This window comes from Festucalex cinctus, chromosome 5, assembly GCF_051991245.1.
Source record: "Festucalex cinctus isolate MCC-2025b chromosome 5, RoL_Fcin_1.0, whole genome shotgun sequence".
In the NCBI taxonomy this organism is placed as follows: Eukaryota; Metazoa; Chordata; class Actinopteri; order Syngnathiformes; family Syngnathidae; genus Festucalex; species Festucalex cinctus.
Window position 1 is genome coordinate 17,982,006 of NC_135415.1, and position 27,759 is coordinate 18,009,764.

The 27,759-nt window shown below is 40.7% G+C and overlaps 1 protein-coding gene and 1 long non-coding RNA gene across 3 annotated transcripts in view; one reads left to right on the top strand and one right to left on the bottom strand.

Moving 5' to 3' along the window:
- The first annotated feature begins 8,686 nt into the window (after nt 1-8,686).
- Nucleotides 8,687-27,288, top strand: LOC144019769 (uncharacterized). 2 transcript variants are annotated; one of them, XR_013283771.1, is made up of 3 exons: nt 8,687-8,762; nt 26,594-26,666; nt 26,759-27,288. It is a non-coding gene; the product is annotated as an uncharacterized LOC144019769 (long non-coding RNA). The 2 variants fall into 2 exon arrangements; XR_013283772.1 differs by lacking the exon at nt 8,687-8,762 and adding an exon at nt 13,644-13,727.
- The window catches only part of LOC144019232 (uncharacterized), a 231,555-nt gene continuing 217,111 nt past the window's right edge, over nt 13,316-27,759 (bottom strand). The window contains exons 5-6 of the mRNA XM_077522163.1: nt 25,817-26,008; nt 13,316-14,253 (exon numbers count right to left, since the gene is read on the bottom strand). Of these exons, the coding sequence (XP_077378289.1) occupies nt 14,242-14,253; nt 25,817-26,008 (204 nt within the window). The 3' untranslated portion in view covers nt 13,316-14,241. The remainder of the gene's footprint in view (nt 14,254-25,816; nt 26,009-27,759) is intronic.

Below are 27,759 nucleotides of genomic sequence, written 5' to 3' on the forward strand. Positions count from 1 at the left end.
TACAACTTTTGTCCCCCCATCCACCATTACATTTGATTAATATCTTTTAAACAGTTTAAAATGTGCTATATAAATAAAGCTTTCTTCTTTTGCCTAATACTTGCTGGTTACCCTACAAAATTTACCTAAAGGCTCTGCACACTTTATTTCTTTGAATGTCTGGCACTGAGTCTCCATAACTGTGTAACAGAATATGCCATTCCTAAAATTAAGCTGGTCTTACACTTGGAAGTCAAACTAAAAATGCTAAAAACAAACAAACAAATACTTACTCTCTCTCGTTCCTCTTCATAAGCTGCCCTCCTGGTATGATGTCACCCTGTTTACATAGCTGATGCGGCTACTGGGAAAAAGTTGTGGCTACACGGGACTGATCAGGGTTGACCATTCCAAACAGGATGTAATGAACACCACACCACTTGGTCAGAATGTGGCTTTATGATCTCCATTTCTCAAGCTGAACCCGGAAATGAGCGACAGACAAACGGGGTGATCGGCATATAGGCAAATGTAGACGTTTATAGGCATGACGTCATTAGCAGATTCTGTTTATGTCCCCCCCCCCCTTGCCGTGTCCACAGGCAGCTGAAAGATGTTTAAAAAAAAGGGGGGGTGTTGGGGGGGTCCTCAAAGGTCCTTGATTCCCTGCCACCACCCACGGTTATGCCGATGGGTTGGAGTGTGGATGTCTGCCCTCGTCCCGGAGGGCATCGGCCCCACTTTACCCCACCCCTTCGCAACCACCAAACACCCCACACCCCCTCCTCTTTTCCCGACCCCCAGTCCCTCCATCCTCCCGCCTCACTCACCGATTCAGTGCGTAAAAGCGCCCCCTGAATGATGGATTACTGTGTCACCGCAGCCTGCGAAGGATTAATTTGTTTCATTGATTTCTCTTTAGGCAGAATGCCAGCGTCTGCCGTTTCCCACCTTTTCCTCCAAGACTTGCAGCTGTAATAGACGGTAATGGCTTAAGACAAATCAACCCATTTCTTGTAAAAATAGCAGCGAATAACCCTCCCCGCCAACCAGCCTGCACTCTACTCACGCACACACAAGGAGCGGTGGTACGGCATAGCGAGGGCTTCTCCAATCCCTTTTGGTCTCGACCACCCCATCTGGCGATGATTGCACGCTGCTGCCGAACCGGAGGAGACTTTCCTGCCATAAGTCTGTCGTACTTACACGTCCCTCTCAGGTCTCACAATGGATGGGTAATGACGGCACTGTCTGGGAGGGGTGGGCGGTCGGCCCATTCTTGTCAGTAATGGAAGCGGTTACCGCTATTCCCTGCACACCTGCAGGAACGGCTAACCGTTAACCAACAAGGGGTTCACTGATGCTAATGAAGAAGGGCATGTCTGCGTGATATATTTTTGTGGCTTTATGTTAGTTTTATGTGGGCTCAAGTCATTTCTAAACAAATATGGATCACAGCAAAGCAACCTTGCAATCCCCCTTTTCTGACATCTGCTGATTTAATGCAACCATAAGATGCTACTACATCTTTACTAGCCTGTCACTGCTTTGAACGATGGGAAACCCAAACTGCTGGTAACATTAAGCGCACCACTACAGGCTAACTGTCCTCAAATGCTTTCCAATCCCAAGGAGATTTACGAGCATGACCGGATCCATTAATCCATTGTCGATTTGCTGTGGCTGCCCTGTAGGGTATTTTGGTATCAGATATCATAGCAGCCAGTTGTAAAGCAGGGTACATGGTAACACCATGACTCTTGTTAAAATGTTCTACGCAACAAGTATGGATACTGTAAAAGTATAAAGTGTAGTAGACAGTTTGAATATCCTACTGTCCAATTAAAAATACTCTGTGTCTATAAGTGCCTGGACTTGTACACTAAATGCACATGCACATGTAGCCCATTTAACCATTCGGATGGGTTACTAATTGTACTTTTGGCAAAAAACATATCATAGTCGAAAGAAAAAAATCCCGAATTGATCATAATTGTAAATGAGCACTTATATACGGTAGCTCTTTATCTACACCATGTTGTCCAAAGCGCTTTACCATGCCTAATATTCACTTCTTTGAAAACATATTGCAGCGTACAGCACAGTGCATATGGCCAATACGGTAAAACACAGCTGCACCAATTTATGGAAAGGTTTTCCTTTTTAATTTAATATAACTTACTTTAACCTCCAGGATCCTTCAACATACACAGACCAAAGTCAGAACCCATGGTGTAAAGTTTTTAAGGAGTCCATTGAGTCTGTGCCATGTCTGTCATAGTAGCCAGCTAGCTCTATGCTAACCCCTGTGAGAGTTCATCTCTTGGGTGCAGTATCTACGTTTGCAAACTCCTGTCAGGCTCAGACGGCGTCAGAGGCCAACAGCAAAGTAACAACAAAGCTATTGATACACTTCCTTCATTGATTGATTGCTTAACAGTTCTAATCTAATGCTCATTAGCCATCTGAACAGATCTGTACACACGTAAACACTTCCGGGTAAGAGATTTCAAAGAGAAATTCTGATTCAGCATTAATTTTTAATAGCTAATTCACATCCAATTCGAGTCACCGCTACTCGTTAAGCACAGCCCTATAGTGTCCATCAAATATCATATGACACATATTGAATATGCCCAAATAACAGACAAGCCACTCTGTCAAAAACTCGTAAATACCATTTTCTCAACAATCGTGAGTTTAATGTCAGACTTCACCTGGGAATGGTTGCACAAAATGAACCTGAATGCTGAACTCAGAATTATTTCTCGACACCCGTGATAATGACCTCTGCTGCAGGACAATCCCATCAGCTTCTTGCAATCAATGCAGCCGTGTCTACAAAGCTTTGGGCTGCGTTTTGTGCTTGGGGACAGACAACTGGTCACTTGGTGCGCTACTAGATCCCCCTGCTAAGCTGGCTTCTCCTGGGTAAACCTCCACAAAGCCTCCTCATGTCTGACACCAACAGGCCTTTCAAATTCCGCTCTTCGATGCAGGATTAGGTGATCTCCCCATCATATTGTCTTTTTCTCAATTTCTATCGTTCTCTGCACCTCTCGACTCTCTCATGCTTCATACCTTAAAACCCTCGCTTGCTCTCCTGGCCCTCTTCAAGTGCTTGTTCAACGAAGGGTACATCTATCCTCAGGGGTCCTTACGTTCTTAAGTGCCTCCAGAAAAGGTTAGTTGGCAGGTAATTGTCCAGCTGTGGTTGGGTTTATCTTAATTGTGATTGCTTCAATGCAGGCTCCACTCCCTTCTGATTAAGAGCATTGAAACTAGGGGTGTAACAAAAAAATGTGTTGAACCACTGAATCTGGTTTATGATTTAAAAGATGCGAGTGCATTGAAGTGAATCAAATTTTTAGACTTTAACAGAGGTATTCAATTCCGTTAATCGTCAATTCCCATTATTGATGATGCCCAAATTTTGCAGAGTGTTCCTGCATTTTCGGAGAATGCTTTATAATGCAAAGCCTCACAAAAATACACATAATGAGAAGCACCGTCTGTACCGACCCCGATCGACGCATGTAAACCTGCCGCAGTCAGAGCTCAGTCTGTGCATTTTTACGAGTCATATAGTAAGTACTTGCCGAAAGTTGAGCATCGTCATTGACAGAACTTGATGAATGACGGAAGTGCTCCCTCTGGTCTTTGAAATACATCGAGATATGTATTGAATCGACTTTTATTGGCGAGATATAACTTAACATTCACTCGCAGGTTCAATTAAATGTATGTCTATTGACAACAAAAAAAGTCATTGCATCATACCCTCTCGAACTGAGCCGCACCATATCAAATTGCATCATAATCCCACGGGGTCGTACCAAATCGCATGTTACCACTTTGAAATTGAATCGTCGAAAACAGTTTCAAATCGTCTTTTTGGAGAGATGCACATCGCTAATCACCACTGGTGCCTTAATCATGGATCTTCACAAAATGTCTTTCCATGTATCAGCATAATGTTTCCTTTTTAAGACGCCCAATATGTGTTTTGGCTATCGATCTTACACATGCAGAGTGCAAAACGCAACGGTGACCCCGTGGTGTTCAAATCCAAATGGCCGTGTCTCCACCCATTCTAAATCTATACTCCAATTAGCCATCTGATCATATGTATATCCATGTCAATAGGAGGCTTTAGGGGAGTTAGGGTTTGCATTGCCCCAGTCAAAGGTTGTGACTCACCAATAAAATATTTCCAGAGTGCCATCAATAACGCTGACATGCAGACTAATACAGTACAGGATTGTGGGTGGGGGCATGTGGCCTGTTGTGCTGGCTCCAAGCAGAATGGATGAACATCAGGCCATAAGGTTACCGGGCAAACTTCAGCCCCCCGCAACCTCGACCCGCTCGTATGTGTGTTTGATAGTGACAGGGGCAATTATAAAGGTATATTTCAGACAGGTCAAATGGGAGAGGGCAAAGTGCAGAACCTTTCAAGCAGTGGCTGGAGTCAAAGGTTAGCACGGACACGGTGCATTATGGTGCACCGCTGGGCAGGCGGATAATGGAATAAGAGCAATAAAGACATAGACTGATGAGACATGGAGGAAGGAAATCGTCTCCTCATTTATTTGGTATTTTTAATGACAATAAATCACACAAGGCGCGGCAGATCCAAATCTCCAATTACGGCAGAAAACTGATTAATTTCCACTCAGTACAAGAAGCTTTTTGTGTTGTATGCGTACTGTACGCTTTCTACGGCCTTTAAATATGAATAGCACAAGGTCAAGGAAGGTCAGGGTATGCATTTAGCACCGGTGACCAATGCCAAATGTAAAGGTCAAAGTGGGATTGCCTGACTGAGAGCCATACAACATTGGCTCATCCACATTTAGTATGCATCCCATTGGCAGTGATTTATGGCGGGAGATAAGCACAGGGATGGGAAGAAAACACTGTCTTTCTCCTATCCCGTCAGCCTCGGTAAATACACTACTCACTCATATCAATCACGGTGTCACAGCGAATCGCCAGCGTAGGCTTCCTGTTCAGATTAAAAACCTTTTTTTTTTCTTGCTCTGCTTTCTCGCTCAAGCTCTGGAGAGCACACTGGCTGTATTGTTCCATATTAGCATTTCAAACAGCTGCGCTACAAAAGTAGTTATATGTTGAAAGTCAGCAGTCTGCTTTTAGTTATGTGCCATGCACCATGAATAGATTCCATACTCTATCAATCATGCGCTATGCAAGCAAGCGTTCAATTAATCATGAAAATAAAAAGGGAAAAATGACGGGCGAGTGGAATTAAACTCAAAATTGAACTACAGTATTCAGTATAAAATATGTTTTGTGGGAATGAGCTTGTAAAGGTAGATAGATAGATAGATAGATAGATAGATAGATAGATAGATAGATAGATAGATAGATAGATAGATTTATTGTAAAAACCCCCAGAAATGTTTCTTGATGAAATATCAACAAAGCACCACTATTTATTTCATCACTGTACGTCATAGCAAATGCTATCACAAATGCTCATTTCTTACAACTAAATAAAATCTTCAGCATCAGTTTTCTTGCTTGACCCTCAAAAAAAAAAAACGAGTCAGGATTGAGCAGGTTTTCTGATGAAACAAATCACTCCTGATTACAATCAATTTCCTTACATTCGCAGGCTGAAGCCAGACAGGCTGTCCAGCATTTTTGCATAAGTCGCCACTCTGGGGGGGGGTCTTGACCGGGCCAGCGATTTAACGCTATATCCCGGCTTTTTGAGTTTTGCAGGCCCCTTGAACATGAATGTTTCCCATGTCCCTTTGACCAACTCAAATGTAAAAAACAGCCGTCAGCGGTGCACCATAGGCCTTTTCAAAGTACCCCCAAGTGGTTCTGAATCGAGCCGAAAACCCCAAAAAGAAAACATTCTCTTGAAAGGCTTGCCAAAATGGAAACACGGTCTAATCTACTACGTTCTAACCTGAAGCATATCAGCCTGTTTTCCTTACCTTCAACAGTAATAAATTCTTTCTCCTTATTGCATGCTATGTTTTCCCACTGTGAGATCAAAAGGTGATAATGCACTGCAACAAGGAACCAGTTGGCGAGCATTTGCTGATGCTTTCCTTTTGGTCTGCATTTCAAGGGAAACTGTAGTAGCCAAAACTTTGTGCGTTCATGAAATTTTGCCAATTGTTACTTTTAAGACGTTTGGAGGAATTCAATGACAATTGAAACTCTCTAGTAGAAAACAGACATTACCTTATAAAATATTTACATAAATAAAATGCTCCAACTGCAGCAAAACATGGCAGCCATTTTATGCCATTGGAAAATGTTTGGGAAACATTATAGGAATACATCTTTATACAATTCCCTTTACAGATATGGTTACTGTTAGGCACAAAAACCCCGTATGTCCAAACGTATTCAGTTTTTTTCTCTCCAACAATTGATACTATAAGTCCCCACATGTTGGATTCTCTGTTAAGTGTCCTATCACTCCCCTTCTTCTTGAATGTGCGGGAGACTGGTGTGATTTTTTTTTTTAGTTTGTTATTGCTGCAGGGTGATTAATTTCTGCCTATTAGACAACCTATTCAGCTGATTTTTTTTGTGATTGCATCGCTCATGGCTCTTGGAGCTTTGAAATAGAGTTTGGGAAGATGCATAACCATAACTTTTAAAACTTTTCTCTTGTTGGGGGCATGGTGCGACAGCAGACATTGATTGGCACTGCCATCACCGGTGACATGTCTGTACCAATTTACTTAATTACGCAAAGTGGCAGATGCGTTTTCTATCATGCCAAAATGGCTGCGCTACCGGCCATTTTGGGATGTGTGATGTCAACGTTAGGATCTCCATTTTGGGGAGATATTCAGCTTATTGTTGGTACGGGACAGTACAACATTATTAACTTGAACCACAAGGTGTTCACACACACTTCTACAATGACGACCATATTGTCTCCTTAGGTAATATGGAGGTTTTTTTTTTTTCTTGGAAAGTAGTGGTTTTGGCAATTCAAAGATTCTGCCCGACTGTGAGAATCTATTTTTACGCCTATTGAAATGTTCAGCTTTGAATCACATTTGATCCTCTAGCTCCCCATTTAGCTCTCCGACCGACAATACAAACACATCAAAAAACCGCTTCATATAGAACAAAAGTTCCGTACAATGTCTCACATTCATCTCTATTTGGCCTTCACTACAGTGCATTTGAACCACATCAGAATCTATTACCACCATGGAGATTCAGCCCTGCCTGACAATACAAATCATGATAAGATGGAACACTGACTCCATAAACAGCCAAGCTTATATATCACATCATATGAGCTGGGCTGGAAAGCACTTGTCATCCCCTGCAATCATCTATTTGTATGGATGGACCCAAGATATGGATATGATTATATTTCTGTCTGTCTTTAACCTGTGACTAATACTGCTGTGTTCAAGCAACAGATAGAAATGATAGAAGTGCTTTTGCGTGTTTATCTGTGGGGGCATCAATCACTTTGCAGTCGGAGTTCCAACGCAGCTGCTTGCGAGGGGAGATTTATGTTGCCATACATCAAATCATCAGACCTCTCCAGTAAAATATGATTTCATCAATAGAGCTGATCAATAGTGCATACAAGAATGTGTAATTATTACCGAGATCCGTATCAATAAAAACGTCACGTGGAACGTCGTGCTGTGGGGGTGGGAGGTGAGTGGTTGTCAAGGCTGTGCAATCTTTGATTAGCTACGCTATCAGGTCAGATCTGCTGGTGATGTGCTACAGCAACCTTTCAATTGCGGGGTCAAAAGGAACCCAAACTGGGTGAAAGAGCTAACCCAGTGCTGGGTCCAAACTAAATAGAGCCAATGCAAGGTTGAGGGTTGAGGATTTGTTTGCATGTTGGGTCAAAATGAAACAAACAAACAAACAAACAAACGAACAAACATGAACTTTCTTCTGTTTTAATTCTTTTTACCAAGTCACAGTGTCTCTCCAAACTGATTTTTTTTTTTTTTCGAAGAAACCCGTGGGCTAGTCATGAATGTCTTGGAGCTAACTAGTACACAGTGGCACCTACACATGTACAGGATCTGAATACTTGTGTTCAAAGTCAGCGGTGTTACCCACCCAGCTGCCGCCAATATTTTCCAAGTCTGTTACATTAAATTTACTTCAGCTTCACTACACCTGTCCAAAATGGCGAACAGCTTCAGCTGTTCAACCCGCCCAAGTCCAATATTCAATTCAGTCTGTCGGGTTAAAATAATGAACCCAACCTTGGAAAAAAGTAACCCAATCTGCTCAGAGCCTACAGCTACGCAGTGAGTGGTTTCGGAAACAAAACAGCATTTTTTTAGAGTAAAGTTAGCAGGAAACAACAATAAGTTGTCAGATTTGCAAAATGTGATCCATTTTACCGGCCGATTACAAATGCAGTGTGTGTGTAAAGAGCGTCATCCTTGGTGAATCGTATTTTCTTGCACCTCTGCAGACATTTAGCGATTATAAATGATTGAGGCGTGGATGGCTGTCTTTACTCGAGTGAGGATCATTTGTCCCGCGGCGAAGCAATCCAAGAATGGAGGGAGGAATGTCAAAAAGAAATTTGCATGCGACTCTAGCGCAGTCACTCACATATACACACTCGTACAGTACAGTAGAGCGAAGGAGCGCGAGGCGGGGAGAGAGAGAGAGAGAGAGGGAGCGTGAGGCAGGGACCAATGAGGCAGTTTATATCGGGATTTTGTCTCACAGCCGCGGCCTCCTGGGAGAGAGGGGTCTGCCAATAACACTTAAGAGACAGAGCAGGAAAAGTAAGTGCTTTTATTACAGCTCATCACTCATGTAATTTCTGGCAGCATTTGTGATTACAGATCAAGTGATTGACTAACTACACATTTGGCAGCTGAGTTATGAAGCGGCTTGCCTACCGTTCCAGCCCAGGCAGACTGTGCGCGTCAGCTGTAACTCATCCCTCATGCTGAGGCGCTAAATCAAAGAGCGCACTGCAGCCGGAAGAGTTAAATAATAACTTGGGCTTTATTGTAAATCTGTCAGAAATTAAACCTGCATGAACGTCGTCTTGGCCCTCATGTTGTACTGCGTGGGGTGAAAAAGGTTGGCTTGGGGGGGGATCAATAGGGGCTGCGGTGGAGGTATTGATGGATGACAGGTAGGTGTGCGAGTGTGTGCGTGTGGTTGGAATCACCCTGGGGTTAAGTTTAGAGCACGGCTCAGGGTGTTTAATCGACAGTTCTCACCTTGAATCGATTGGCAAGGAGGCTCCATGCAGGCCCCGGACATGATACACATAACCTATACTCAATCTCTCACACACACACGCACACGCACTAAAATACAAAGGGGTGGGATACGGGTAATGAGGGCCTCAGAATTACGTACTCTTGACAGTTTAGTCAAGCTACTTTGCTTATTGCAAGAACGGAGTTAGTTGCAAAGATTTCGTCCTGTAAAAGATTCGAGTTAATGAAAACTATGTTGATATCCTCATGACAACAATAGCTTTGTTTGTTTCCCCGCCACCATCACCGCTTATTGGTTTCGTCCCGCCCTAAACAACGCCTGATTGGTCCAACCGAAAAATGGTCGGTTGCAAACGTATCAGCGTACATGATATATTCTCCGGAGATTGTGAACTCACAAATACCGCGAGAATTCAGCTTGCTGGCAAGGTTAAAAAAATCCCCCCTGTTGCTGAACCTAAACCTTAATCAATGAATATTGCTAAATATATTACTATATTACATATTATTTTAATGTAATTATATTATTATTATTTTGAAAATCTGCTGTGCTTGAGAAAAATCAAGGGCAGATTCAGAATCAGCGCAAACAATTTATGTAAAAATGTTAATTAATTAAATAATAATTAATGAAAAAATAGAGTAAAAAAATGTTGACTCATATATGTATATGCCTGTATATGTTTTTTTTTTTGAAACTCCAAAAATACTTCAGAAAAGGAACACACAATCACATTTTCCATGAAAAACAGACCAAACCGCAAGTATCCGCTGTAAATGATTGAATGGTTGATTAGAAAATTGAGCTGTGACGATGTGACAAGTTGAATACAAGCGAACCTGAATAAAACTGAGAATAACATTCGCAACAAAATAGGCCGGCAGCTTTATTGCAAGTTGGAAGACGTGTTTTCAACTTGATTGTTGTATTACGGTCAATAAAGCAACATGTTTTAATACTTTGAATAACAATAAATTATTGAGTAATACAGCTCCTCTGGGAGGCTTACAGAGTGCATTCCCCTTTTGAGGCACCACGGGAGAAAATAATTTACCACAAAATGACAACTCGCAGCCATTGTACAGGAGTTTTGCTCTGTGCAGAATATGTTCTAAAAATTTAGTAGACGACATTGTATATTGATGAAAGTTGAGTCAAATAAGGCTAATGAAAACTTCACTTTGAATGCTGTAGCTTTCCAAGGATTTTATTTATTTATTTATTTATTTGCAATGATCCGATTTTTGGTAGAAGAACCTCATCATATTCAGTCTTATCCCTGAAACAAATCAATTTCCTGACAGTGAGCAGAGCCGTAGTAGCATGAACATGTGATTCCTGCCACGGAGATGTTCAGCCTTGAAAGCGCTCCACCGTGAAATGTCTTACAACAGGCCAAGATCTGGAGGGGGTCCGCGATTGGGGGCTCGCTTATGTTTTGAGCAAACAACATATTGTAAGCATTACATTGTCATCAGCGCAGTTCGATTGTATGGAATCATCTCAAGTGTGGTCAGTTTAACACTCAGCGGCTCCCACAGGCAGCTTGACGTCTGCTCTCTGATGAGGTCAAGGGTCACGAGTGATGACTGGGATGTTGGTAATAAGCAGTGTACACCATTTTGCCACATCCTTGGGAGCTGGGTGAGCGTATTTTATGGAGTCGCCGTCCTCATTTAAGAGCACAATTAGCTAATATAATCTGAGAGGCTTCTGTATTGGTGGTGCTGTTTAGGTGGTTCTTGGAACACAGACTGTGTATCTTGATTTCAAATAGCACACACATCTTGACATACTATGAAGCTTCAAAGTTAAAACATATTTTTTCCAGATTCACTGCTGGATGGCTGCCCAGCCTGAATCTGGCTCTGTTCAAGGTTTTTTTTTTTTTTTTTCTGTTAAAAGAGTTTGTCCTCGCCACTGTGGCTCAGTGATTGCCCACAGGGGGAAATTGTCAGGTTTTTGTAAAGAACGCGGTCAGCGCTACACAATAAGTGCCCTTAGAAGACTTCATTATATTTTGGCACTGTTCAAAAAGTAGAATTGAATTGAACATGACTCACAGATTCCTTTGAGACGAAACAAGATAAAGTTCTGTTTGGAGGGTGGAGAAAGAGCGTTCTCGACGGGCAATCTCACACACCAATTGTTACAAGAGCACACATTCCCATCCGGAGAACCCGCACGTCTCTCAGGAGGTCTTGGTTTGGGACTCATGACAACTCGGGACAAAGTTCAGTTATCGCTTCCAGATTTTTGGACTGAAGTCGGCAGACATTTTTCCCTTTCCTGAAGAGACAAAGACGTACAGTAAGGAGAAAACGAGTAAATCAATGTGACAGCAGACTTCATTTGCTGGATTTACATGAAAACAGTCACATACTGTACGACTGAACATTCTAACGATCACTTTACGATGACACTGTAAATAATCTCCATCTCCAAGACCAACTGTGGCCGACTTTCGGCTATTATGTCTTCCCATGTTACTTTTTAGCTGCTTTCTGTCCTCAAATCTTCTTGTAGCAGCCTAGTGAAGTCATACCTTAAGCCTGCCAAATAGTTCATATTCTGTTGCTAATTTAATCCGCTCAAAGTGATTGAATACTGCCTCTAGGTGTACACAATCCCTTTAAAATTAAAATAAGAGGAAGGGTGATTCCCGTTACTTTTAAGTGTCACAATTTGATGACAACTTTCCTGTTTATTCAATCTTTTTGTAAAGGTAATGAATGCAGCTACTCACCTTCCACAATCCAAATCTGATTGTGGAGTGCTTGCTTCGTGTTCTGGCCCCTCCAGTTGCTGACCCGACCCTGTTGAATGCTGAAACATGTATCGTTGCACGTTCTTTGAGCGCCTCTTCTGATTCTGCCCTCTGTTTTTTTTTTTTATCTGTCTCTTCTTCTTCAAGGCCAATGTGTTTGAAGCCCTGTGAGGATGAAGCATAATGCACTTTTTCCTTACACTTACGAGCTAAGATAGTGTGTAATAGAAGAAGTGATAAAAATAATTTCATGAAATGGATATCATAATCAACGAAAATGTTGAAACTAAAGGTCTTGTCATCAATGCACAAAAAATTAGTCTGGCGGACCGGTATACAAAATATTTTGTATGCAGGAATTTACTGTAAATTACTTCATATATGAATGCATGGGCATACACAAATACATTATGAGTGTATGTAGTACATTACATTATTTATTGTACACCTATCTGCAAGTGTAGAGTTGAAGAAATGCTGCTTGCCTTAATTAGTACACAGAAAAATTATAATTGGTCTTATTAAGGAGCTTAAATCTAATACCAGCTCTGTGAATCGCTGTAGGCTGTGTGAGGGTCTGTGTGCATGTGCCCCCCATTCAACCCACATGTATGACTCATCATCTCACTTACAGAACATATGTACTGTACAATATCAACACAGCATATACACATAGGGAGGCATAGCAATGCAACTGAATCTGTTTTCAGAATTATATTGTATTTTGCTTGGTGTGCATTGGTGTATGGAGGAACAAAACTGTCTAAATAAATAAATATTTATTTATTTCATTCTTCAGACAATTTCAGCATTAAAAGCATGAAAAGTAAAAGTTATCCAAATGAGAAGGGCATAAGTGTGTCTTGGGTTGAACTATTTGCTTATTGGTCGAGCAACATGCTGGTGCTATGCCTGTGCCACAGAAATAAATTAGAATTCATGCACATGGAACAATGTAAGATATTTGTTTTTGTATTTAAATTTATTTTTGTATCTTGCTTTTTGTATTTATTTATTATTATACTTATTTATTTAGGTGCATAGATATATATTTTCCTTATTTTTATTTCTTGTTAGGGGTTTTTTTGTATTTATTTTATAAATTAGTTTTTTTTATATCAGTTTTTTATTTTCACTTATATTTTTATTTATCTATTTTTTTTTTGTTTTGTTTTGGCAGTTTTGGTCCTCTATAGTTTTTCACAGAGTGGAGCAGCGACATGTAACATGTACAGACCTGACACAAAAGAAAAAGTTCATGGAACGGCGTAGCAATAATTGACCCCATTTAAAAATCTCGATACCAATTAGAGTCTTGGGTGTAAATAATTTAAGAGCTGTCTCTAGAACGCACAAATAATTTTAACATCATGCACATGTATTTGCATATTTGTGCACGTGCACGACCACAATCTCAATCCCTAACTACGTATGTTCGCATACAAGCATGCGCCGCTCTGGAAACAGACTTCCTAATGAAGCCTCCGCCGAATGAAAGTAGAACAGAAATACATACTGGCCCATTTCTGCCTTTGCTTCACCCTCCCCTCCACTCATCTCCTCTCTCGTTCTTCTTCACCTTCTCCAAATCATTTGTTTTATTAATGTTTGGTTGTCTTTCTCTTTTGTCTCAATGAGTTAAATCACAACCTCTAATTTCTAGCTACAGGCAAACAAGCTCGTGCAGACAAGCTGGCTGATGAGAAGGATAACTGAGAACATACGTGGGGGGCGCCGTGTGTAAAAGGTAAAATGTCTGTTAAATGTCGTTTTTATCCGTGTTATTTACATTGGAAAATGACAACGTGTGCATAAGAATGGCTGTGAAGCAAAATGAAAAAAGAAAAAAAAAGATGCGCACTGGAGCACAGGCAAAGTGAGACAGGGAGACGGGTGGAGAGAGTAAATCCAGTGACACTGAAGTGGGGAGCACTCAGGTGTGGTGAGAGGATTATACAAAAGCCTGAGTATAAATGACAGTAAACACCTGAATGACAGAGACGAGGGGGGCGGCAGCTTGGGTGAGTGCAGCAGTTTAGAGGTCCTTCAAGAGAACATAATCAACACTTTGATGCTTTAAAGGTTAGACTTTAGTGGCGTAAAAGGTGTTTCAGAAAAGTTCCAGGACTGGTGCCACAAAGACAAATTTCAAATCTAAGCTACAATCTACAATTTTTCCACTTTGAAGTAAGCTCCCAAAATTTATGATTACACTTTACCACAGCTCCATCATCATGGCCCGCTTGATATCGACCACATCTTCAAAACTTGAGCTTGAGAGAGAGAGAAAAAAAAAACGTCATGAGTGGGCAGGTTGCTGCAGCACGAGGATTATTTTTTTTTGGCCAGGAACTGTCAGATGCTTAAGGCATTGTGAAGAGAAGCACATTGTCATGGTTAAGCAGCCACAAGTTGCCCTACCACAACTCAACAAAATAAATGGCCCATATTGAAGGGAAAATCTCGTATTTTGTAGTATGGATTTGAAATATATCTTTTGTGACAACATTCCTGGCCACATTGTGTTACATTTCCCAATCAGGACTCATATGCACAAACAAGAGACATATGAATCTGTGTATGTTAAAAATAGCTTTAATGGATGGATGGATGGATGGATGGATGGATGGATGGATGGATGGACCATTTCTCGATGCAATCCAATTACATTCACAAATTTTGCTGAACTCAAAGGAAAGTTGACAGTTAAGAAAAGAAAGAAAAACGTGGATTGTCACTCATACTTATTGGGATGACACAGTATAATCGATACATTTGAAAAAATACAATTAAAAGAGCCAGAAAATTGAGCATCAGTTGGCGAGTCCGTGATTTTCAGTTCAACTACGCTCTATCAAGTACTGTAAGTCAAAGGAACATGAATATGGAATATAGTGCAAGATAAAGCAGGTGTGTTTTATCTAACCTTGGCTGTTTCTTCTTGTTTTCTTGCTGACACAGTCTCTGAAGTCAGTGTCACTTTCTGGGCAAACACAATCTCTATTGTTCTGGCTGCTGCATGAAACACAATTAATGTCCTTTTACTGTATAGAGGATCATGCAGTATAAAAGTAATACTGTAGATCTGAAGTTCTACTATAAGTTGTGGTTGTGTTAGTCACTCAGGTAGATGTTAGATTTTAGTTGCGGGTCCGAGCCCAAGTAAAGAACTTTACAAAAACATTGTAAAGTACTACTACTGTATGTAGGGGTTAATTCCTTTCCCTCAAGGGGATATTTTCACAAGCAGTAAAAAAGGCAAGTCATAATAGGGAAATGCAGAATTTTTGTGAGTGAAACGAGCATTCAGAGACAGTTTCTTAGCAAACCTGAGGCATGGCAAAGTGTATTTCATGCTGCATTGTCAACATGATCCAGCTATTTCTTGCATGGGATTTTTTTTTTGTGCGCCATTAGCAGCCGTGCCAACACATTTGCCTCCTCTGACGGGACGCTCAAATGCGATTTTAACCTTTTGGCTTGGGGTTAAATTCCGAAGAGAGCGGAGCGTGTTGCTTCCTAAATCTGCTCTTAGTTAAATCCCTCACCTCTGGAGCCATATCACTGTACATCGCTGACTCTACATGAAGCATGACCCGGTTTCCCCCCCGCCCCCCAACCGCGACCCCCTCCTTCCCCTTGCAGTCTTGGAAGATAGAGGAGCACAGGGGAAGGCATGCCAAGGCAGAAGACACTTTTAAGCAAAGATTAAAGGTTTTCCTTTTTAATCAGTCATTTGGCAGCAATGTTAGCATTTCACCCTAGTGTGGCTACGGATCAATTTTTAATGCTGCGGTGCAGAGAGCAGACAGGGTGATTGGCAGTGTGAGGAGCTATTTACAAAGGGTCTATTTACAATTTTTCCATAGAAATACACTGAGGGCACAATTGACATCTCTCACGGAATATCAAACGAGCGCTTTCCCCGTACTGACTTCGTCATGAGGCATGACCTCAGCCGTTCCCCGATGATCGGCGCTTCATGTGCATGCGTGTGTTTACTCGTATGTCTCAAATGGAGGAATAATAAAGGATCTACACCTCTCCTCAGTTGCTTTGTGTTATACTTTCGTGTTGCGTTGCCAAGAGCTGGGTAACTAGGTCAATCAAGTCTGGCATAAACAAATAAAGAGAATATACCCAGTGGAATGCGCTAATAACAAAAATAATTTGATGTTATCACCCGCTTACTGTTTCCCACGGTACGAAAGGTCAAGACGGCACTATAGTCGAGCGTTTTGGGGAAAACTATTCCTTTTAAATCAAGTAAAAATCCAGATTTTCAACTACAGTCATGCGTGAAGTCCCGCAAGCGCTATGCATACTCCATATTGTGAAAGCTCAGGATGCTATGAGAGATGTCCATAAATCTTGTCAGACTTTAAGCACAGTCGGCATCTATAAGACAAACTCTCTTAGCCCCTCATGGATTCAGGTGTGTAGTCACGTCTTTTTTTTCTAGTGTTTGTTTTGAGGTACTTTGAATCTTGTTAATTTGGTGTTTTTAACAATCCAGGAACATTTTTTGTTTTGCTATTTTCAATTATTTTACCCATAAGTTGGGCCAAATTAAATTTATGACCAACAAATCAACCCATTTTTTTTAGATTGTTTGTGGGTTATTCATTTCAACCAATGATTGGGGTTATTCAAACAACCCAATTGAATTGGATAAAAAAATTATCCCAACCAACTATGAGCTACAATATTTAACCAAAAAGTTAGGTCAAATTAAATTAATAACCCATAAAGCAAACAATTTTGGGGGGTTGTTTGTGGGTTATTTATTTGAACCAACTTTCTAGATAACAGAAAATTCAGTCAGTCACTTTTTTGACCCAATTTGGCTTATTTTTGACAGTTGATCCAACAGTATTTAGAGTAAAACAACACAATTTGGGTAAAAAATTAAATGACCTATGAACTTGATCCAACTTTCTGTTGGTCTGTCTTTCTGTTTATACAAAATCCATTTTTTTTGTACAAAACAACAAAAAGTTGGGTCAAATTGGTCCAAGTTAGTGGGTCGGTCCAATTTTTGACCCAACTGTTTTCTTTTAGTGTTTGTTTTTGAGTACATTCTGTTTCCTTGTATTTGGGTCCTCAACCCCAACAGTGACATAAGCAGCATAGAAAATGTACAAATGGAATTACTACCATATTGGGAGGATATATATGAGTAAACTGAACAAAAATATGATCACAACACTTGTTTTTGCTCCCACTCTTTTTGAGCTGAACTTAAAGTTCAGTCATGTGGCCTAGCTACCTTTTCGATATACCACACCTCCTTGGCAAAGGAGAAGTGCTCACTCACAAATGTGAATCGATTTGTGAACAAAAATGACAGAATAAGGCCTTTGTTTAGATAGAAAAAAAAACTTTAAATCTTTTATTTCAGCTGATGAAAAATGGAAGCAAAAACAAGTGTTCATATTTTTGTTCAGTCCATTACAACCACTCTACCGTGTTGCCCTCCATTTATTACAAGCCAATTTAACCTGTACTTTGTGGTAAAAATTATGACCTAGAAACAACCTTGAACAACTGAAAATGATCTACATTTAGAACTGTTATAGAGCCGGATTTTAGCAAAATAAGAAACAAGATTGTTATATGACGAAAACATTTACTTTGGTTTTCAAAGGAGGAAAGGGTCTAGCATGCAATTCCAGTTTTACATGAAAAAGCGCAGATGATTGAGACTTGCAACACCATCTCCACAAGTTCATGTTTGTATAGACCTGACACTGATGTTCCTCCCAATCGGCTGTCCACAAATCCAACCTTGAACTACTCAGTCTCTCTGTCAATCCATCCAGCCATTCATCAATCCATTCGTTCACACAGTCAAGCAGCCCTCGAGCTGACCACCACACACACACAATTGATCCAGTGATTGACCCTGCGCTGGTGGATCAATAGTCTCTTAAATGGCATCATTGTAAGCGCTTAGGCACAATAGCCAGACGTTGTTTGCGCAGTTCATTTCCAAGGAAGGAAGCGCGGCTGTTTAGGGCTCTCACCCGAGTCAGCGCTCCATTTTACTCGACTTACCTGTACATGACTGCGGCAGTGAAAAAGAGATGGCACTCGGGGAAAAAAAAATATTGAGCTCGAGGTTTTCTGTGCAGTGCAATCCATACAAAACTACATGTAATGACTCAAGACAACTCGATACTCGCTAGTGTACTAAGAACAGCGCGACCGGCACACATTTGTGAGAAACACAATTACTTCAAATATTTTAGCAAATGCACGTTATTCTAATAGAATTAAACTGAAGGAGCAGTAGTCTTGCAGAGGCGAATGTTCAGTGGCACATTGTGAAACCAATTGTGTCTTTGTGTGCATATAGAAACCCTTTTGGATTGGAGCTGGGGCCAACATATTGGCATTAAATGACTGGAACTCTGACAAGCCGAGGAGCTCTGTCACTGCAGTTCACAGGTCTTGTTAGCCAAGGTGTCGGCATGGTGGAAATGATGTTGCGTGTGTGTTGGGCGGGAGGGTGTGCGTGAGTAAGGGGGGGGGGGGGGGGGGGTGACTTTAGACAGCAGTCCTACCTCCACCTCCTCACCTGACATCTGTAATAAAACTAAACAGGGCCAAGGTGCTATGCCATGTGTGTGTGCGTTGTGTGGACGTGCGCAACCCCAAAAAAGGAGCACAGGTGCTCCACGCTTGTCGCTGCTGTCACCAATTTGTCGGAGCTTCCAGACAGAAGTAGGAGTAAGGTGACGGAGCTAGGGCTTGATAAACACAGAAGCCCAGCTTCGATTTCCCATCCAGTCCACTTTGGAAACACATGGCTCTTCCTGGACACTCGTGGCCAGATGAAAGAGAAGGAGGAGGGGGAGGCGATATCGGGGGAAGCAGGGGCAGAGAGAGGAAAGCCACAACAGAGACTTGTGATGGGTTTTCAGCCAGATAAATAAAATAATAGCATGTGGGGGAAGTTTAAGAGACAAAGTGATAAGTGGAGTACATGGGAGAGAATTTTGGAAAGAGATGAGCACTCTGGTGGTGTGGTTATGGTTATGCTAATTGAAAAGCAAGATCGAAAGGAGATCGATAGAAATACACATGCATCAATTTAGATGATGACATGGGGGTGGGGGATGTTTGGTAGATTGGTAGGTAGGAATAGATGGCTTGATAGGCAGTAGGTAGGATGAATTGAAAAGTTGATGGATTGGTGGATAATTAGGCTAGATGGGTACATGGTCAGTTCTGAGGACTCGGGTTTGAGTCCAGGCTCCGTCCTTCCTGAGTGGAGTTTGCATGTTCTCCCCGTGCCCGCGTGGGTCTTCTCCGGGTACTCCGGTCTCCTCCCACATTCCAAAGACATGCATGGCAGGTTAATTGGGCACTCCGAATTGTCCCGAGGTGTGCTTGTGAGTGTGGATGGTTGTTCGTCTCTGTGTGCCCTGCGATTGGCTGGCAACAAGTCCAGGTTGACTCAATTTTATTCCGTCAAGTAGTTGCACGAAATAAAATCATCCGGTTCCAGCCACAGGTGTCAAACTCCGGTCCTCGAGGGCCGGGTTCCTTCCTGTTTTTGATGTTTCCCTCCTCCAACATATTTGATTCAAACGATCAGGATCTTTATTAGGTTCCTGAAGAGCTTGCTGATGCGCTGATCATTTGAATTGTGTGTTTGGAGGAGGACTCTGATCCTTGAGGACAGAACTCTTACACGTTTTAGATGTTTCCCTCCTCAAACACACTTGATTCAAATGATCAGTATCATTATGAGGCCCTTGCAGAGCTCGCTGATGAGCTGATCATTCGAATCAGGTGCAGGACTTCTGACTTACCAACGAGGACCGTTAACTACATGTTTTAGAGGTTTCCCTCCTCCAACACACCTGATTCAAATGAGGAGGATCATTATCAGGCTTGTTGATGAGTTGATCATTAGAATCAGGTATGTTGGAGGAGCTACACCATTTAAAAATGGTGTGTACAATTGACCCCATTTTATTTTGTTAAATAGTTGCACATAATAAAATCATCTGGTCCCAGATATAGGGTTTTTGCAGGAAGACCTATTTTAGACTTTTTTTTTTTTTATTATAACACAAATTTTAGACCAACAATGGTGATTTTCATGCCTATTGATATTTACCAACGCTTCACCTTTCAGATAAGATTAAAACAAGTTAGTTGAAAAGGAAATTGGCAAATTGCAGCTACACCCCACTTCCACACATCATGAAGATTAACACTTCCCACAGTACCTACAAAATAAAAGTGTCCGCGTATTGCAGCTATCAGGACAGCTTTGTTGTGACAAGGTGTGACAACCGTGTATGCAACTGAAATGACGTTTTCGTCTGTCAAAGAGCACAGTCAGAGCAATCCTGTTTGTATTTTGATTAATTATGATGATTAATTTTGAACATGTTCAAAATTTCTCAGCATTACAGATGGATGGAGCGGGTGTAAGAATTTTAAGAGTTAGGTAAATTAAATTTTTGTCCTGGGATGAAAATACTGGTAGTTTTTTTTTTTTTTTTAAGACATTTACGGTCTGAAATTTAAGTTTCAGAATTTTAGACTTAAGACTTTTTTTTTTTTTTTTTTTTTTTTTTAGACCCCACGAGAACCCTACATATTTTTTTTTTTTTAAAGTAGACAGACAGTCTGCTGGTGCCAGATATTTTTTTCATGTAGACTATGCAACTACTGGAATCAGATGATTATTTTATGTGCAACCACTTGACAAAATAAAATTGAGTAAATTCAACACACACTTTTTTTTGTCAGTTTAGTCCGAAAGATTAAGACTGAACAATTTTGAAAAATAATCAAATTGCAATATTTGCAACTTGAAAATTGCCTTCTTCAATGTGATTTTAACTGAATTTGATTAATTGTTCAGCCCTACTGCGATTGGCTGGCAACCAGTTCAGGGTGTACCCCGCCTACTGCCCAAAGCCAGCTGGGATAGGCTCCAGCACCCCCACGACACCTGTGAGGAATAAGCGATCAAGAAAATGGATGGTTGGATGTTCAGCCCTACTGTACCTGGATGATTGATTGATTGGATGAAGGGATTTGCATGGATAGATGAAAGGCAGATCAATGGAATAATAAAAAAATGGTCTTAAATTCCTTGATTTCCCAGCATACTCCAGCGTACCTGACTATTTCTCTCCTTGCCACAGTATTCCCTTCCCTCCATTAATCACTTTTCTTGGAAACGACATGCCATGTTACGCTTTTCAGCTGGTATCAAAAGTTTAAAGCCCAGCTCCAGTTGGGTGTCAGCGAAGGAGGTGGGGCACCGAACTACCCTCTGCCCCCCTGGAGAGTTAAGGAGATCACATTTGAACCTCCACCTCCCCGCCATCCCTTACTAAACCCCACCCTACCGTTCCCCTCCCTCCTGCCTTAACACCAACATAAGAGGACAAGTGTGGGCTCTAAGCACCAGTGATCAAACACGAGCGGCTGCTGGGTGCGTTCGGCTCAGGACGGTTGGCCTAATAGGATTGGAAGCCCCCAGGTGAGCCAAAGGACACCTCCAATCAGCCTGATTAGCCAAAGGCAGAGCCGCGTTTAGTGCTGATGTAGTAGCGAGTGATGCACACTCCGAAAAGGATCACGGGGGTTGCGGAGAACATTCGAAACGTTGTGAAGTCGTGGATGGCAGCTCGTGTCAGGTTTGGTGCAAGACTCTTGGAATTAAGAAATTACTCAAGTGTCTTTTAATAATCATGCCTTAAGGGATGTGTATGCTACATCTATTCTATAATGTGTATTCAGTCTATTGAAGGCTATTACACATGACTAAACACAAACACTCCTCCAGTCACACGTACACAGCACTTGCAGCGCTTTTATCAACACTTACCAGAGACTTGGCACATCTCTGACTAAGCAAAAGTCATCTAGCATGTAAAACACACACTATAATTAGCGCATATCAAGCTGCTGGGTCCAACTGTGTGGTAACGATGCTTCCTCCGGAAATGAATTATGGTTCGATGAGTGGTGGATGTGAATGAGGAGGGACTTTGAGGAGCAGAAGGCATCATGTGAAGTCGGGGAAGACAAGTTTTTCAATGTAGAATGCTGGAGTAGAATATTCAAAGCTGGATTCTAACATTTCATTTTAATCAACGGGTGACAAACACCGTTAGATTGACTACTTAAAGCGTATGCCATCATATGCCAGGTACAGCAGACAACATCACACACCTGCAAACAATTCAAATTTCATCTTGCGTTCATACTCATTCATGAATACTGAGAGCCAAGCATCCCAGACATTGACGATGACAGACTGTGATGTAACCAGCCATATAATTGCATTTTTCTCTGAACAATTTCTTAGCAGTCAAACAGATTTTGAACTTAAGGACCTAGAAATTCTAGATAAATAATGTTTTTTGGGGAAAAAATGATTAATAACGCTATATCATCCTCTAGTTTTTTTTTTTTTTAAGAAACTAGACCATGGTATGGAATAAACAATATTCAATACCACTTTTTAGTCACCAATACCGATACCAAGTACCAATACCACTGCTACTTTTAATACATAAAATGTCCCTATTTTTTTCGACAGATAATTTATAGCAAGATCCATACACAAAATATAGCGTTTTTGTTTCTTAAAATTGCATACAAGTAATGGCATTTAATTTTAAATTAAAAATTAATTTTGCTGTGAACGCTTGTGTAAATTTTGGCAACCGAGACTCCCCATGCTTCGTTTTTGTTTTTTTCGTTCTTTTTTTTTTTTTTTAATTAATTACATGTGAAAATATAAAACACATTTTGTTGTAAAACATAATAGATACTGTACAGTTATGGATTGTCTAGCAGTGGCCAATTAGATCTCACTTCTAAAGGGAACAATTAATTTTGGCAACCGAGACTCCTCATGTTTCTTCTTTCTTTCTTTCTTTCTTTCTTTCTTTCTTTCTTTCTTTCTTTCTTTCTTTCTTTCTTTCTTTCTTTCTTTCTTTCGTTTTAATCACAGGTACATGTGAAAATATAAAAACATTTTGTTGTAAAACAGTCTCTGTGTATCTTATTTCTGTAGTACGGCTTGGTGGAATCCAGCTAAATCCCGCTTATAACCTGAAACATATTTTCATTGAGAAAATTAATTTTGTTTGGCTGTTACATCAGCCACGTAGCAACATTGCTCATCAGCGATTTTGAATTCCAGCTAACTAACCCCACGAGTGGTTTAACGACAAACTTGTGAACAATGTTGGCCTGTTGCGGCAGTTTTAGCAGAATTGGAGAATATCTTCATTCAATTAAAGCCTGCTTGTCAGGCAAATACAATGTAGTTTACGCTTCTACTTTTTAGTCCTTAACAGACCGTATCATGGACTTGAAGCAAACATTTCCTACAGTGTGGACATGAACTTTTGATGGAGCTAATGTATAGATCTGTACTGAGATGCTAACTCTCCTTCCATTAGACACACACTCACACATGCTATGTAATCTATGTTACCAACAAAAACTCAAGCATGCCATCACTCATCTCAGCGTGCCTATTTATGCCTTCCACTAATAAATTTGTATTTAGTACCTGCATTGAGGACTTTTAAATTATGGTGTACAATAAAGCTGGCACACATGGCTCCAAAGCTCTTTCAGGGAATGTTAATGCAATATAGTAAGCAATTTTCCAAAGTGGATTACAAATTTCACATTCAGGTTTTATAGCACATTACAATAACTTAACCACATCTAAATGTTCCGCATAAATCGGGAAATATGGGCTGCTGCTTATTATGCTATTTTTCTTCTCTTTCTTTTTTTTATTTAATTATTTTTTTTATTTTTTTTAAGAACCCTTCTTCAGCAAACCCTGCCAAGCCAGCGAGCATGCTAGTTTGTGCGGTGGGGGAGTCAATAATCTTTATGAGGTGGGTTTTAATTACAAGGAGATAACAGAGTATCCTCCTCAAGGCAAGCCTCCATCAATCTCTATTCTGCATCGAGCTGGATGTAGACTCAGCGCATGCACACATTTTATCTTTTAATCTCCAAGAAGCCACCCTCACAAACGCACATCAGGCAACTGTTGCTCAATTCCGCCTCCGCCTCCCCACACACAAATGTCCACTTCAACAAGGAACACATGCTGGTGCACACATTTACTGAGCGAGTGATGCAGGAACACACCTGCAAACTGGCAGGGTAATCCACCTAAAAAGGTTAAGGCTGATGTCTTCGCAAATGATGACAATCTAAGAGGTCACATCAGTCATGCACTAAGGTCAGACTTCCAGCAAAAGGTCTTTTCTTAAATAATACTTCGCCGAAAGTCCCGTCCACAATTCCAAACTTTATGAAGTGAATTTCCATTTAAATCTAAGTTGGCATATAACAACAACAACAACAATAATAAAAAAATAAAATAAAATAATAATAATAAAAATAATAATAATAATAATAATAATAATAATAATAATAATAGATCCAACATAATTTAAAACAACGGAATATAGTACTGTAAACTGTCATGCAAAGTGTGGCGCAGACAAGACACACAGGCAAAAAAATACAAAGTAACAGCAGAGAGCAGGGATGGATTCAGATGACTTTGAAGAAACCACTGACTGAGAGACCTTGATGAAGAAAGCAGGGCTGGATGTATGGAAGCAACCTCGAACCCATGGAAGAACACCTCGCATGGAAGAATAGCTTGCATGGAAGTGTAACATTCTTTTCCAGATTATTACCAAAAGATATATTATGAAATATAATTAGTATAAAATGTAATTGGTTGTTCCTTCATACAGCATTCATCTACAAAGAATTGTGTATTCATTTGTGAAACAATGCTGCATCCTATTAGTTAATGTTTTGCAAGTCATATTGACTACTGTGAAAAAAGCTCACAAAAACAAAGTGATTCACTCAAGGGAGTTCTTCACAATATCAATCTGAGACTGCTTCCCAGTGATTTACTCGGGAAAGGCGGGACGTTCTGTACAATACTTCAAGCTGATTGGATGAGGCAGCATTTGTTTTGACAAATCACGGCAAGGGATGAAATGTCATCTTCGGTCTCGTCTTAGAGGGAAAAAAAATCACGGACATCTACCAGATAAAAATGTATGAAGCACCTCCCGCTGTGCAACATTCAACAAAGAAACGGCGAGTGATTCTGCGAGAACAGAATTAGTTGCAGCGTCCATTCGTCTATGTAAGGTTTGTTTGTTTCCCCCGGCGTCGACGCTTCCTGGTTTCGTCACAACTGCATGTCCCGCTCTAAACAACGCCTTATTGGTCAGACCTAGAAATGGTCGGTTGCGAACGGATCAGCGGGAGTAGTACAAGATGGATTCTCGTCGTATTTGTGAATACTCCCAACGTGGTTTATGATGTTAACTAACTGAAAGAGAGAAGAAGCAGTCGCAATAACTGATGTAAAAACAAAGGTGTGCCGCTATTCTCTCAATGTTCATTGCAACGAAGAAGCTGCACAGATCCGATGGTAGAATCAACACAAGACAAATTGGCTGTAGTCTTTTGCTATTTCACTGTCGATAAAAGAACAATTAGGTTGGAATTGGACCTCAAGTGGTATCAGAAATCATATTGTGCTTTTTTAATTGAAGTATTACTGAAGGGCACTTGAGGCTCAAACTAACAAATAGGGCAGACACAATACACTGAACCATTTTAAGTTTTTACAAGTTTTTACAAGTTAAGTTTTTACATACTAAAAAAAAAAGTTCTAAATTTTTAGATGCTTTTTGCATTTTATTTTTTAAATAAAATCATATGAAGTGTTTTGTCTTTGTTTTGGTGTCAAAAGGAGACAGTTGTGCAACTGAGCTAAATTTATACTTGCAAACAGTTGATCTGGGGAGGATGAACGACTGTGGAGGTCTTCCACTGCAGACCACTTGCTGAGTTCACCTGTGACAGCTGCACTGTCGCTGTCTCCCGCTTGCACCTGAGCGACTTCGGCAAGTTGGGAATAGCTGAGTAGGCAAGCAGTCGACATTTCAAGCATTTCTCTCCAACTTCAAGCTGTCCCTGCAAGCAAAAAATAATAATGTGTCAGTCCCAGGATTAAATAAACATTTCCTAAAAATTGCTATGGCAAAATTATTGAAAAAAAAAAAATGCAAATACATAGCAAATTCTAAAATGTGTCATGGAAAACACAGCAGTAGAGTGTGTACAAATAAATACATTAAAATGCACAAGTAATAAAATGCTAAGAAAGTTTATGGAAAGACATACTTGTGACATTTTTCTTAGAATTGCATAAAATTAATGGACATTTTCTATTCTTCTAATTTTTAATTTCTAGTTCCCGATCGTACAACAGTCGCAAGGTTTCGCCCATTTTCAGGAGTACCAATACCTTGACATAAGTCCTGGTATCGCCCCAATACCAATGCCTAGTATCGGTACTCGCTCATCCCTAGTGTTCATGGTTTACTCCTGCAGAGAAAAATGGCTTTTCCACATGGTGCTCACACACACACATACACCCGCACACACGTCGGCCTGCCTTGGCATATGCTTGCAAGTGAGCGCAATATGTGTTGGTTTACATGTGAGCGTGCCATGTTGTAACGTGTGTGTTGCTTGTTTCCAAATGACGATTTGCAGATGCGTCGCAGCATATGGTCCTGCTGGGAGCGTGTGGATGCGGTTCCATCAGTGTTTACATGCATTTATGGAAGTGAGCAGCGCTGTCCATACCTCAGGTCCAACTTGTAATTTTGTGTATTTGTGTTTATGCTTGCCTATGTGATTCTGGTGTGCGTGTGTCAGGTGCTGCTCCGCGCCGCGCCAGCTGCATCTGGAGCCATCTGTGTCGAGGCTCGGTGGGAGTGGAGCGGATGACTTTAATGTACTTGAACCCCAGACAGACCTTTCCCAGACAGTCGTCAACGTGAAAGCAAGACAACTGGGCCCAGTCGAGCTGAACCGGCGGATCTGGCTGGTGAGCAGGAGACAGACGCTTTGGTTACACTATAACCCCCAGTCACACTCACTGGGGAACCTCTGGCAGCCGGATACACAAAACATGGGAATCTGGTTCGATGATGCTATAATGCGGTCTTATTGTTTGATGTCAGAGGACACAATGTGTCTCTCCTCTGATGTGTTTGTGTCATCTAATGCTATGCTTTTGTCTGCAAACTCACATTGTTACCCATATTAAGTTGATGTTTCTTATGTATTTGTTAACGTCACATTACTGCACAAAGTCTCTTTGGCCCCACACAGAAGCAAAGTTTTCAAAGTGACTCATTTATGTGAAATATTGCAGATATCGATTTTTATCTTACATTACAAAAAAAAACACAAAAAAAACTGCTATGTCGTACTTTGTCTGTGTCTGCTTAACTCTTTGACCGCCAAAAACGTTTAATAAAGATTAGTAAAATCACAATGTATGCCACCATAAACTTTAAATGACGTCAACTTATTTTTTATTTTTTTAAATCAATGGGCAGTGCAACGTCTAAGTGCAGCGCTGCCTGGTCAATGGGTTGTGGAATCAAAAACACCCACTAACTATGACCAGCAGATGGCAGCCTTGTATCTCTTTTCAATGGACTAGGTGTATTTAATTGCAATGAAACATGACGGAATCTGAAGAAATAGAACGTTTTTAAAGATGACGTGAATGATCAAAGCCTTTGTCAACATTAAACCTAATTCACTAAACAAAAAAATATGAATGTCAAAGTCACTGTTGTGGAGAAAATGTATCTTTTCACAAAAAGCTTGTTTTCTCCTTCTGTTTTCAATTTTTTTTTTGCTCA